At 39.1% G+C, this 14568-nt stretch overlaps 1 protein-coding gene across 1 annotated transcript in view; it reads left to right on the forward strand.

Annotated features, from left to right (window-relative positions):
• The window catches only part of LOC107606609 (glutamate-rich WD repeat-containing protein 1-like), a 60154-nt gene extending 46143 nt beyond the window's left edge, over nt 1-14011 (forward strand). The window contains exons 6-8 of the mRNA XM_021107311.1: nt 12759-12874; nt 12984-13053; nt 13254-14011. Of these exons, the coding sequence (XP_020962970.1) occupies nt 12759-12874; nt 12984-13053; nt 13254-13370 (303 nt within the window). The 3' untranslated portion in view covers nt 13371-14011. The remainder of the gene's footprint in view (nt 1-12758; nt 12875-12983; nt 13054-13253) is intronic.

Here is a 14568-nt window from a genome sequence, read left to right on the forward strand (position 1 = left end):
CTGTTTTGACATAAGATACTTAAGAGCAGCATGGTCAGTATATACTAAAACTTTAGATCCAATCAAATATTGTCTAAACTTATCAAAAGCATATACCACAGCTAGTAACTCTTTCTCTGTTGTGGTGTAATTTCTTTGAGCTTCATTCAATACTTTACTTGCATAGTAGATAACATGAAGCTTTTTTTCCTTCCTCTGCCCCAACACAGCACCAATTGCAAGGTCACTTGCATCACACATGAGTTCAAAAGGCAATCCCCAACTTGGGGGTGTGATGATTGGTGCTGTGGTGAGCGTAGCTTTTAGAGTTTCAAAGGCATGTTTACATTCATCATCAAAGAGGAAAGGATTGTTTACCACCAGCAGATTGCTTAGTGGCTTTGCTATTTTGGAAAATCTTTGATGAATCTTCTATAGAATTCAGCATGCCCTAAGAAGCTTCTAACAGCTTTCACACTAGTTGGTAAAGGAAGTTTTTCTATAATTTCTACTTTTGCCTTGTCAACCTCTATACCCTCTCTTGAAATTTTGTGACCAAGAACAATGCCTTCGGGTACCATGAAATGACATTTCTCCCAGTTTAAAACCAAATTGGTTTCTTGGCACCTCTTCAAGACTAGGGTAAGATGGTGCAAGCAAGTGTTGAAAGAATCGCCAAAGACAGAGAAATCATCCATAAAGACTTCAATAAATTTTTCTACCATGTCCGAGAAGATTGATAGCATGCATCTCTGAAAGGTAGCTGGGGCATTACACAGTCCGAATGGCATTCTCCTGTAAGTAAAGACTCCAAAAGGACAGGTAAAGGAGGTCTTCTCTTGATCCATGGGGTCAACTACTATTTGGTTATATCCAGAGTATCCGTCAAGGAAACAGTAATAAGCATGGCCAGCCAGCCTTTCCAGCATCTGGTCAATGAAAGGAAGGGGGAAATGGTCCTTTCATGTGGCATCATTCAGCCTCCTATAGTGTCAATGCACATCCTCCATCCAGTCACTGTTCTTGTTGGAATAAGCTCATTCTTCTCATTGACAATAACAGTCATCCCACCTTTCTTTGGTACTACTTGAACTGGGCTAACCCATGGACTGTTAGAGATGGGGTAAATGATCCCAGCTTTACTTAGCTTCAGTACTTCTTTTTGGACCACCTCTTTCATTGTGGGATTCAATCTTCTCTGAGGTTGTACCACTGGTTTAGAATTTTCCTCCAAGAGTATCTTGTGCATGCATATGGCAGGGCTTATGCCTTTCAAGTCATCAATGGTCCATCCTAACGCCTCTTTGTGAGCTCTCAATACTACAAGTAGCTTTTCTTCTTCCTCTGCACTCAATGTAGAATTGATGATCACTGATAAGCTGTCCTTTTCACCAAGAAATGCATATTTAAGATGAGGGGGTAGTGGTTTCAACTCTTGTTGTGGTGCCTCTTCTTTCTTAGCTTCACTTGGTTCCTCTGGTGTGTCCAATTTGTTCTCTTCTTGTCCTTGGATGTCCTGGACTTCCTCCTGTTTCACTTGATGGTTTATTTCAAGTACTTCTTTAACCAAAGAATCCACCACATCAATCTTCATGCAACTCTCTTTCTCAACGGGGTGTTGCATTGCCTTGAATACATTTATGGTCATTTGCTCATCATGTACTCTGAAAATTATCCCTCCCTTTTCCACATCAATGATTGTTCTAGCTGTAGCCAAAAAGGGTCTACCAAGGATAACTGAGTTGCTCCCCTCTTCGTCCAAATCTAGAACTACAAAATCAGCTGGAAATATAAAGTTCCCCACTTTCACCAAGAGGTTCTCAACTACACCATTTGGTATTTTGATAGATCTGTCAGCAAGTTGGAGTGACATCCTTGTGGGTTTCAACTCTTCTATCATCATTTTCTTCATCATGGTAAGGGGCATTAAGTTAATGCTTGCTCCCAGGTCACAGAGTAATTTGTCAATGGCTATACTCCCAATTGTGCATGGTATGAGGAAGCTGCCTGGATCCTTGAGTTTTGGTGGCAGTCCCCTTTGAATAACGGCGCTACACTCTTGAGTGAGAATCACTGTTTCTTTCTCTTGCCAACTTCTCTTCTTGGTGATTAATTCTTTAAGAAACTTTGCATATAGTGGCATTTGTTCCAAGGCCTCTGCCAATGGGATGTTGATTTCAAGTTTCTTAAAGATTTCCAAGAACCTTGGGAATTGTTGATCTTTCGTTCCTTTGTGTATCCTGGTTGGGTATGGAAGCTTGGGTACATAGGCTTTCACTCCTTCATTCTTGTTCTCCTGTTGTGGCTTCACACTCTCCTTGTTATTGGGGTGGTTGTCTGGAGTGGGTGTCTTGCTTTGTGGCTTTTCATCTTCTTTGCTTTCTTGAGGTGTTGATACCTTGTCTTCACCTTGCTTGCTTGCTGTGCCTTGCTCTTTGAGTTTTGTTGCTTCCTTGTTAGAACTTTCTCCAATTACTTTGCCACTTCTCAACTGAAGAGCTTTGCATTCTTCTCTTAGGTTGGGTACTGTGTCACTTGGGAGGACATTGGTCGGCCGTTCAGCTTATTTAGCCAATTGTCCCACTTGCCGTTCAAGGCTATTCATGGTTGCTTCATTTCTCTCTTGCACTTTGATCAAGCTTTGAGTGGACTGAGCAATTGCTTGTAGGGCTGCCTCAAGACATGAAAGTCTATTTTCATGATGGTCAATTGGTGGTATGATGGGGGTGGAATGTGGTTGCTGGAAGTTGTTTGTAGAGGTGGTGTGGTAATTTTGGGGGTTAGATGTTGGTGCGGAAATGTTATTTTGGTGAGTTTGTGGATTGTGGTGAGGTGGTTGATATGTGTTTTGTGGTTTCTTGTATTGGTTAGTGTTGTTGGATGAGTGGTTTTGGTTGTGTGTGTTGCGGGAATGGTTGGAGTTGTTGTTCTTCTGCCACTGGTTTTGATTATCACCCCATCACAGGTTGGGGTGGTTCGTCCAGGATGAGTTGTATGTGTCACCATGAAAGTCATTTTGAAATGAACTTGAGGTGTTTTGCATGTATTGAACTTGTTCTTGTTGCTGCTCAACATTGCCTGCTTCATTTTGACCCCATTCAATTGAAGCCTGATTTGTTGTACTCACTGAAGCTAGTTGGAGGCCATCTATTCTCTTAGCCATCATTTCCATTTGTTGCTGGATTTGTTGGTGCATCAACTTGTTCTGTGCCAAGATAGTATCCACTCCTTCTAGTTCCAACACACCCTTCTTTTGAACGGGTTGGCGTTGCCTCTGATGAGCAAAGAAGTATTGGTTATTTGTCACCATGTCTATGAGATTCTGAGCTTCTTCGGCTGTATTCATCAATTGTAGCGAGCCTCCTGTAGAGTAATCCAAAGATTCTTGAGATTTTTCAGTCAACCCTTCATAGAAATTTTGAAGTTTATCCCATTCACTGAACATCTCAGGTGGACATTTTCTAATCAAGGTTTTGTATCTTTCCCATGCTTCATACAATGATTCCCCATCCATTTGAGTGAACGTTTGCACCTCTGTTTTTAACCTGATGATCCTCTGAGGCGGATAGAACTTGGATAGGAATTTATTCACCAGATCATCCCAAGTGTTGATACTTTCCTTGGGAAATGTCTCTAGCCATTGAAATGCCTTGTCTCTCAAAGAAAATGGGAATAATAGCAGCTTGTAAACATCTGGATGCACACTATTTGTCTTGACAGTTTCACATATTCTTAGGAAGACAGATAGGTGTTGGTTTGGGTCCTCAAGGGGGCCTTCTCCATAGGAACAATTGTTTTGCACGAGAGTGATGAGCTGAGACTTTAATTCAAAGTTGTTTGCATGAACATTGGGAGCGAGTATACTGCTCCCACAGTCTCTTGGATTTGGGAGAGTGTAAGAAGCTAGAACTCTCCTTTGAGGTGGGTTGTTATTGTTGGCAACTCCCTCTGGGTTGTTATTGTTGGCAACTCCCTCAGCATAGTTATGTGAATTGCCCTCCATGATTTGGTCTTCTCCTTCTGAATCCTCCTCACCAATTATCCCTTTTCCTGCTGCTTTTCTTCTTAACCTTCGAAGGGTTCTCTCGTCTTCAGGATTAAATCTCCTTACCTCTGACATACACAAACACACAAACTAACAACACAAATGAAATACTCTATTGCTAGAGTGAAGTTAAAGTTAGCAAACAAAATATCAAACAGTTAGTGGGCTTTAACAAAGAAAAGAAAAATGCTTAATCTAAACTACCATTCACTTAATCATTGTCAATATTTTCCAATCCCCGGCAACGGCGCCAAAAACTTGATACGTAAAACATTAATTTCACGTAATTACCGACAAGTATACCAGGTCGTATCAAGTAATAAAACTCACTAAGAGTGAGGTCGATCCCACGGAGATTGGTAGATTAAGCAACTTTAATTAAATGGTAGATTTAGTCAAGCAAACATGGTTTTGATTTCATGAGATTTGTGATTTTTGAACATAATTGCAAAAATTTAAATGGCAAGGAATTTAAAGAACGAGAAGAGAGAAAGAAGATGAAAGTAAATAACTGAAACTTAAAATGCAAGAAACTTAAATGACATTAAAGATAAATTGCAAGAAAGTAAAGATCGAAGAATTTTAAAGAGCATAAGAGTAAATAGCAAGAAATATAGAAACAGAATGTAAATGACAAGAATAATGAATTGCAAGAATGTAGAAGGGAATTGGGTAATGGGTATTCAAACAACTAAAGAGCAAAAGAAATGAGAATTGATGATGGAGAGGATCATTAGGGATCAGAGATGCAAATTCTCCTGAATTGATGTTAATCAATTCCTTCTCAATCATGGGTATAGATCCATGGCAATTTGTGGGTAATTGAGTCTCAATCTCTTGGTAACTCAATTTCTCTCAACACAACCAATTGCCACTCTCGTGATCTAATTGTTCATGAGAAGAGATGAAGTTCAATTCCTAATCCAAGTCACACAACCTCCAGAATCTCAACTAAGGGAGGTTACATCTCACATACCAACCAAAGTGTATTGATTAAGGAAATCATGAAAGGATGAACTCTAAACTGAATTATGTGGCTCCTTTCTCAAATTCACCACATAATTCATATAGATTAATCCCTCTTTCGATGGTGATTGAATCTTTGAAGAACAAGAGTTTTCTCTTGGATTAACCACTTGAATTAAGAAGGAAAAGAAGAGTTATCAATTCATTCAAATAAACAGAGCTCTTCCCCTAATGAAAGTGGGGTTTAGTGAATCATAGCTCCAATTTCAACAACAATTGCAGAGATAAAAATTAAACTAAGTCTAGAGAAGAATGAAGAAGGAGAAGTTCTTAAAACTGAAATTCAAAGTTGCAAAAAAAATAAAAATAAAATAGAAGACCGGTGAGAAAAAGTAAAGAATAGAAATTGCTAGTGTAATAGAAAATGTCTAAGTGTCAAAAAGTCTAAAAACAAGTTCAGAAGCAAAAAAGTCCCTCAAAGTATCAAACTCTTCTCTATTTATACTACTCCTAAAACTCCTTCAGAGATCCTTAATTGGGCTGGCAATGTGGGCTTTATCCTCGTTGAATTCTTGGCTTAGTGGAAGATGTAAATAGAAGAAGTGTTGCTCAACAGGGAGAGAGAGGCTCATTCATAATGCTCCTGCCCCAATGAGGGCGTTACTGGCAAACACGCCAGTGTGAATGCACGTTGGAAACGTGCTCATGAGTTTCCTGGGCTTGAAGTTTTGTGCTGGGCGTTGTTAGCCCAAGTTGTTGCTAACAACTTGGCTTTCCTTCTTCTTGGTTCTACTTTGCATGCCTAATGTTACCCAGAATTTGAGTGTCAATCATCTGCTTTAATATGGACTATCATACATCATTGGAAAGCTTAGAATGTCTTGTTTCTAATGCACTTGGAATAATCTCAATTGAATTTTCCTATCTCAAGTTATGCTTCCTCAAAGAAGGTAAGGTCAGGCGTCCAAGTTTGTTGAAGTTGTTGCTGAACACGCACCCTCTCTTCCAAGTTGGCAACGTACCAAACCTCCCACGGCTAAGACATAGGGCTGGCGTTGTTGCTGAACACACCCCTTTTTTGGCACATTGGCAACGTGCTCGCTGCTCTCTTCCAGGGCTGCCTTCTTGCTTCAACTTTGCTTGTGATGTTGCCTTGGAACACGCCTATAGAACTTGGCGTTGGCAACGTGCTCGAGTGAGGGGGATTGCTCTCCAAGATTGCTTGCTACGTTGTCACAAAACACGCCTATAGAGCTTGGCGTTGGCAACGTGCTCGAGTGGAGGTCCATGGCTGCTGGCGTTATCCTCAAACACGCCATTGCATCCTGGAGTTGACAACGTGCTCGAGCCTTCCTCATGGCTCCATGCTTGCTGCTTGGCGTTGTCATCAAAAACGCATATGCACCTAACGTTGACAACGTGCTTGATGTCTTGAGATTGCCCTCCAGGGTTGCCTTCTAGCTTGGCGTTGCCTTGGAACACGTCAATGCTCTCCGAAGCCAGCAACGTGCTCGAGCTTTCCTTGTGGCACCAAGTTTTGCTTGCTACGTTGCCTTGGAACACACCTTCAGAACTTGGCGTTGGCAACGTGCTTCTCCCTTTGCTGAGCTAAGTCTTCTATTCAGCGTTGTTTGCCTGCGTTGTCCTCAAACACGCCCCCCATCTCTAGGTTGGCAACGTGCTCGAGGCTTTGAAATTACTTCTCTCCAAGGCCTTTCTTGCAGCGTTGCCTCTAAACACGCCTTTGGACTCTGGCGTTGGCAACGTGCATGAGCTTCTGACTTGCTCCCCAGAGTTGCTTGCTGCGTTACCATCAAACACGCCCATAGATTATGGAGTTGGCAACGTGCTTGATCCCTCTAGGATCACTCTCCAGGGTCGCTTGGCGTTGTCACAAGACACTCCAGTGGTAACCCAAGTTGGCAACGTGCCATTCCTTCCCAAGATCATTCCCCAGGGTTGTTGGGCGTTGTTGCAAAACACGCTAGCACTAACCAGCATTGGCAGCATGTACTCCTCTGCTTTCACTCTGCTTTCTTGCCAAATATTGGTGTATCTTCAAGCTTTCTTGCTCTAATTCTTGCTCCATTGCTTTCTAGCTTCATCACCTAACATAAATCAAACAAACTTCCTCAAAGTCTTGCCATCTTATGCAATAATTTCAAGGGAATCATTCACATCAACTTGTTTATAAACTCCTTGAATATTTGCATGAATTTGGCCAACATTTACCTAGTTCTTGGTGTTTTAATGCATGGAAGTAAAACTCATAAAAATGCTTGTTTATTTCAAAGATAATGAATGAAATTAAGCTAAAACTAACTAAACTGACTAGCTAATATAACAAATATGCGAATGCATCACATCAAAAACTTGATACGTAAAACATTAATTTCACGTAATTACCGGCAAGTATACCAAGTCGTATCAAGTAATAAAACTCACTAAGAGTGAGGTCGATCCCACGGAGATTGGTAGATTAAGAAACTTTAATTAAATGGTAGATTTAGTCAAGCAAACATGGTTTTGATTTCATGAGATTTGTGATTTTTGAACATAATTGCAAAAATTTAAATGGCAAGGAATTTAAGGAACGAGAAGAGAGAAAGAAGATGAAAGTAAATAACTGAAACTTAAAATGCAAGAAACTTAAATGACATTAAAGATAAATTGCAAGAAAGTAAAGATCGCAGAATTTTAAAGAGCATAAGAGTAAATAGCAAGAAATATAGAAACAGAATATAAATGACAAGAATAATGAATTGCAAGAATGTAGAAGGGAATTGGGTAATAGGTATTCAAACAACTAAAGAGCAAAAGAAATGAGAATTGATGATGGAGAGGATCATTAGGGATTAGAGATGCAAATTCTCCTGAATTGATGTTAATCAATTCCTTCAAATAAACAGAGCTCTTCCCCCTAATGAAAGTGGGGTTTAGTGAATCATAGCTCCAATTTCAACAACAATTGCAGAGATAAAAATTAAACTAAGTCTAGAGAAGAATGAAGAAGGAGAAGTTTTTAAAACTGAAATTCAAAGTTGCAAAAAAAAAAAAAAAAAACAAAATAGAAGACCGGTGAGAAAAAGTAAAGAATAGAAATTGCTAGTGTAATAGAAAATGTCTAAGTGTCAAAAAGTCTAAAAACAAGTTCAAAAGCAAAAAAGTCCCTCAAAGTATCAAACTCTTCTCTATTTATACTACTCCTAAAACTCCTTCAAAGATCCTTAATTGGGCTAGCAATGTGGGCTTTATCCTCGTTGAATTCTTGGCTTAGTGGAAAATGTAAATAGAAGAAGTGTTGCTCAACAGGGAGAGAGAGGCTCATTCATAATGCTCCTGGCCCGATGAGGGCGTTACTGGCAAACACGCCAGTGTGAATGCACGTTGGCAACGTGCTCATGAGTTTCCTGGGCTTGGAGTTTTGTGCTGGGCGTTGTTAGCCCAAGTTGTTGCTAACAACTTGGCTTTCCTTCTTCTTGGTTCTACTTTGCATGCCTAATGTTACCCAGAATTTGAGTGTCAATCCTCTGCTTCAATATGGACTATCATACATCATTGGAAAGCTTAGAATGTCTTTTTTTTAATGCACTTGGAATCATCTCAATTGGATTTTCCTATCTCAAGTTATGCTTCCTCAAAGAAGGTAAGGTCAGGCTGCCAAGTTTGTTGAAGTTGTTGCTGAACACGCACCCTCTCTTCCAAGTTGGCAACGTGCCAAACCTCCCAGCACTGAGACATGGGGCTGGCGTTGTTGCTGAACACGCCCCCTTGTTGGCACGTTGGCAATGTGCTCGCTGCTCCCCTCCAGGGCTGCCTTCTTGTTTCAACTTTGCTTGTCACGTTGCCTTGGAACACGCCTATAGAACTTGGCGTTGGCAACGTGCTCGAGTGAGGGGGATTGCTCTCCAAGATTGCTTGCTACGTTGTCACAAAACACGCCTATAGAGCTTGGCGTTGGCAACGTGCTCGAGTGGAGGTCCATGGCTGCTGGCGTTATCCTCAAACACGCCATTGCATCCTGGAGTTGACAACGTGCTCGAGCCTTCCTCATGGCTCCATGCTTGCTGCTTGGCATTGTCATCAAAAACGCATATGCACCTAACATTGGCAACGTGCTTGATGTCTTGAGATTGCCCTCCAGGGTTGCCTTCTAGCTTGGCGTTGCCTTGGAACACGTCCATGCTCTCCAAAGCCAGCAACGTGCTCGAGCTTTTCTTGTGGCACCAAGTTTTGCTTGCTACGTTGCCTTGGAACACGCCTTCAGAACTTGGCGTTGGCAACGTGCTTCTCCCTTTGCTGAGCTAAGTCTTCTATTCAGCGTTGTTTGCCTGCGTTGTCCTCAAACATGCCCCCCATCTCTAGGTTGGCAACGTGCTCGAGGCTTTGAAATTGCTTCTCTCCAAGGCCTTGCTTGCAGCGTTGCCTCTAAACATGCCTTTGGACTCTGGCGTTGGCAACGTGCACGAGCTTCTGACTTGCTCCCCGGAGTTGCTTGCTGCGTTATCATCAAACACGCCCATAGATTATGGAGTTGGCAACGTGCTTGATCCCTCTAGGATCACTCTCCAGGGTCGCTTGGCTTTGTCACAAGACACTCCAGTGGTAACCCAAGTTGGCAACGTGCCATTCCTTCCCAGGATCATTCCCCAGGGTTGTTGGGCGTTGTTGCAAAACACGCTAGCACTAACCAGCGTTGGCAGCATGCACTCCTCTGCTTTCACTCTGCTTTCTTGCCAAATATTGGTGTATCTTCAAGCTTTCTTGCTCTAATTCTTGCTCCATTGCTTTCTAGCTTCATCACCTAACATAAACCAAAGAAACTTCCTCAAAGTCTTGCCATCTTATGCAATAATTTCAAGGGAATCATTCACATCAACTTGTTTATAAACTGCTTGAATATTTGCATGAATTTGGCCAACATTTACCTAGTTCTTGGTGTTTTAATGCATGGAAGTAAAACTCATAAAAATGCTTGTTTATTTCAAAGATAATGAATGAAATTAAGCTAAAACTAACTAAACTGACTAGCTAATATAACAAATATGCGAATGCATCACATAACCTTGTACCTCTCCCAAGTTTCATAAAGAGATTCACCCTCTTGTTGCCTGAAGGTCTAAACATCGGTCCATAGCTTAGTTAGCCTCTGAGGTAGAAAGAATTTAGTTAAGAATCTGCTTACCACATTGTCTCATATCCAGACTCTCCTTAGGTTGTGTATCAAACTACTGCTTGGCTTGGTCCCGTACAACAATTGAAAATAGCAATAATCGATAAACATCAGGATGGATTCCATTAGTCTTCATTGTATCACAACTCTGCAGAAAATTAGAGATGAATAAGTTTGGGTCTTCTTGCAGGAGTTCATAAAACTGACAATTTTGTTACACCAAAGTGATGAATTGAGGTTTCAACTCAAAGTTATTAGTAGTTACAGGGGGCACAATAATGCTACTGCCATAAAAAGTAGGATTTAGAGTAGTGTAAGAACCAAGAGTTCTCTTAGGTTGCTCAGGAGCATTAGGAGTATTAGGAATAACAACATTGTTGTTGTTTGGCTCCATAGTGATTTCTTCAATTTCCTCCTCAGAATTCTCCTTGAGACTTTCAGCAGCCCTATAAGCTCCAACCTGCTGTTGGCGTCTTCTAACAGTCTTTTTAATTTCAGGATCAAAATTAAGAAGAGGTTCCTTGTCCCTGTTCCTACTCATAAACAAACAGAAAACAAGAAAAAGTGGGAATCTCTATGTCAGAGTGAAGAGAATTTCCAGTGAGGTAAATCAGATAAAAGAAATAAAATAAAACAAACTAAATAAAATATAGAAAGATGCAAAAAAATGTTTAAAATAAAATTAAAGAAAATATTAAAAAAATTTTGAAATTAAATAGAAGAAAATTTAGAAAATAAAATGAACAAAGTAAATAAAATAGCTAAGAAAATTTCGAACTAAAGGAGAAAAGAAAAAAAAAGAGAAAATTAAATCAAGAAAAAGTCTAATCTAGGTAATCAAACAACGGGTAATTGTCAATCACAGTTAATCCCTGACAATGGCGCCTATGAATACCACATACTAACCGGCAAGTGCACCGAATTGTATCAAGTAATAACTCAGGTGAGTGAGTGTCGATCCTACGAGAATTAATGGATTAAGCATCAATAGTTGAGTGATTAGGTTAGTTAGACAAGCTAAGATGAGTGATTTCAAGTTCAAATAGCCTAAAAAAGTAAATCAGAGATTGCAAGGAAGCAAACAGTGAATGGTTGATGAAAATAATATGAGAAAATAGTTAAGACTTTGAAAATGTTTAAATTTTCGGATTAATAATTATTATCAACTACTTTAATCATGCAAAGATTCAATTCATAGCAAATCTTAAGTGATCAAAACCCTAATTTCTTAGTAATTTAATCTCCTCTAACTCAATCAACGGCCAATTTCTTGGTCACTTAATTTAAATTAAAAGGTTAAGTCCAATTCTAGTTTATGAGTCACACAAACCCTAAGTACCCAAAAATGAGGCGAGTATATGACACATATCACGTTACATCCAGATAATTAGAGAGTTGTGAGGAATTGATTTCAAGCTGCAATTCCATTGATATAACTTTTCCAAGATTCAACAAGAATTCAAATAGAAGAGTTATCTTCCAATATACTCTAATTCCTAGGATGAAAAGCGAAATCAATCCTTGAATTTAAATCAGTGCATTGATTAAGAGTAGAATGACCATAGTATTAATTCATTAAAATAAACATAGATCTTAACTTTAACAATGGAGGTTTAGTTGCTCATGGAACCTCGAGTAAAAAAGTGTAAAAGTGCGGAATGAGGAAGAGGAAGAAGAGAGTCCGAAGGGTTGAATCTTTTCTCTTTTTATATCTAAATACAAAATTAAAATTCTAAAGCCTACTAATATCTTTTTTTTTTAATTTAATTTTTAAATTAAAAACCAAAAAATGTCTTCCGTGGAATTGCTTGACACGGCCCTGGCGCTAAATGTTGAGCAGTGGCATTTAGCGCTACCAAACAGAATGCAATTTCAACTTTCCGGATCACCTGGCGCCAAACGCCGGGTAGTGGCATTTAGTGCCACCTTCACAGAGTCCTTGCATAAATTATGAGGTACCTGGCGCTAAATGCCGAGGTGTGGCATTTATCGCCAGATTGATAGCAAGTATTTTTCTCACTTTTTTTTTGCATAAGCTCTGTCAAATTTGTCCGAATTTTTCCTGTAATTAACAAAATAGCAGTACGACTCAAAGTAGCATTCATGATGGTCTAAAACAACAAAAATATAAGAAAGATGCTTACGCATCATGCACTTTCTCCTTGTTAACTCATGCCTGCAGGTTTTCAAGTGTTACAACTTCCAAATTATAACTTTACATATTTGGCTTCAATTTTTATGTCCCTATAGCATGTTGATGGTAACCCAGTTCATTAGTACACTGGTTCACCTCTCAATCTTTCCAAGCCGAGTCCCTTTATTGCAAACACGTTAATTCTATTTTTCTTTAAAACACTAAATCCTCCTAAGCTTACGAACCCTGAAGCACATAGACTGGTATAAAGAACGCTTTCTTTCTTAGTTCTTATAAAAAGGGTTTGGATCACGTTACTTAGATAATTTTTTTACCCTTGATTCATTATCCTTCGAGATGCATTATGGCGAAAAATTAAGTTACACAATGTCTGATCTTTCTGCTGATATTTTTTGGTGCTGTTGTCAGCTCATGTGAAAAGTGCATTAATTTGTGTATAGGAAGGAGATTCTGTGGTAGCACATTTTGAATACCATAAGCACCCAATCACATCCATTGAGTGGAGTCCACATGAAGCCTCTTCATTGGCCGTTTCATCATCCGATAATCAGCTTACGTGAGTAAAATATTTATATATCTGCAATTCCCATTAATCAACTTCCAAACAGATTTTAGTACTCTTTTTAAACCGTCTATTTTGTGATCTTTGTTGATTTTTGCCACAGGATATGGAACCTTTCATTGGAAAAGGATGAGGAAGAGGAGATTGAATTCAAGGCTCAAACCAAAGAACAAGTAAATGCCACTGAAGATCTTCCTCCCCAACTACTATTTATACATCAAAGTGTTTGGCACAGAATTTATCTATTTATTTGGATAGTTGGAAACCATAGGCATTCTCTTTTAAGGCAAATCCTGATTGATATTTATCCGAATGGTAGTAAGTCCCTGGTTTGTTGGTTCTATTCATTTATTTTCTTTTCATCTTACATCAGGGACAAAAAGACCTCAAAGAACTACATTGGCATGCTCAGATTCCTGGAATGGATTCAACATCCTTATGCCTTCAAATATTCAGAGCACGTTGCCATCAAATGGTGCTTGATAGATAGATACATGGCCTTGGTGTTCAGCATTTACTTCTTATTGGTACCTGCTAATCTGCTACCATAGATCGGATTAGGTGCTCCTGAGTACAAAAGTTTTGAATCTTCCCTTTAATTTGTTTTTGTGTAATTTATTAAAATGATATTCAGCCAGGCCCCTTTCTCGACCATGGGGAGAAATCAAGCGAGAGAACATAAGATGAGAAAACACTACATTCAACTCAAAAGCTTAAGATAGTAAATTAATGTGTCTCTCATCTTATAAACTCCTCACTCTTCTTTGTTTTTCTTGATGTGGGACTAACTTCAACACTCCTCACACTTGCAACATTAACAGTGAGGGAAGGGATTGAAACGAGATTTTGGATCCAAGTGGTCTTGAAGAAGGACCAATACCTTGATTTTGGAGTTTGATTCTGGTTCAGGGTTTGTCTTTTTCAGGTTTTGATGGGAAGGGTTTTGGGTTGGGAAGACTGAAGAGTATGGTGGTTCTGCTATTGATACAAAAAATCAAAAAAATAAAAAAGAAAAGGTTTCTCGTAAATTTCAAAAAGTAAGAAATATTTTTTGGATACTTCACCCATTTCACTTCCATGTTAAAATTTTTATGTTGTCCCACAGTAAAGTATCCCCTGTTGTTCCATCCATCTATTGAAGTAATTTTTAAAAGATTGCACTTCCAACAGTAACTTCTAAATATTGACTGTTTTAGTTCTGTTTTTTTAGGTGATTTTTGTTATAAAATACGTAAAGTTACATTCCACTTGATTCTACTAGAAGGGATTAACTTTTCTACTGTTGAAATGATTAATTATCACTGAAACAAACTAAATTAAAAAGTTTAGTGCCTAAACTAGAAAAGAAAAGTAGTGGGTATTATGGTGGTGCAAACAAATTCAACAAAATAAAAGAAAAGTAGTGGTTAAAAGAAAAGTAGTGGGTATTATGGTGCCTAAACTGATCAAATATTTTTGTCTCCTAAGAAAACGTTTTATTATTATATCCTAACAATTTCTAGGGAGCCAATGGCCTAAGCGTACAATGTGTACAAAGTTCGAACTCTTGACCTTTTGAACCTAGAACTCTAATACCATATCATGAAACCACTCATTCCAAAAGCGTAGTCTAACAAGACAATGTAACACTAATGGTCATATCTCTAATACTTTCTAATCCCTCCATTGTACACATTGTACGCTTAGGC

Source organism: Arachis ipaensis, chromosome B07 (genome assembly GCF_000816755.2).
Source record: "Arachis ipaensis cultivar K30076 chromosome B07, Araip1.1, whole genome shotgun sequence".
Taxonomy (NCBI): Eukaryota; Viridiplantae; Streptophyta; class Magnoliopsida; order Fabales; family Fabaceae; genus Arachis; species Arachis ipaensis.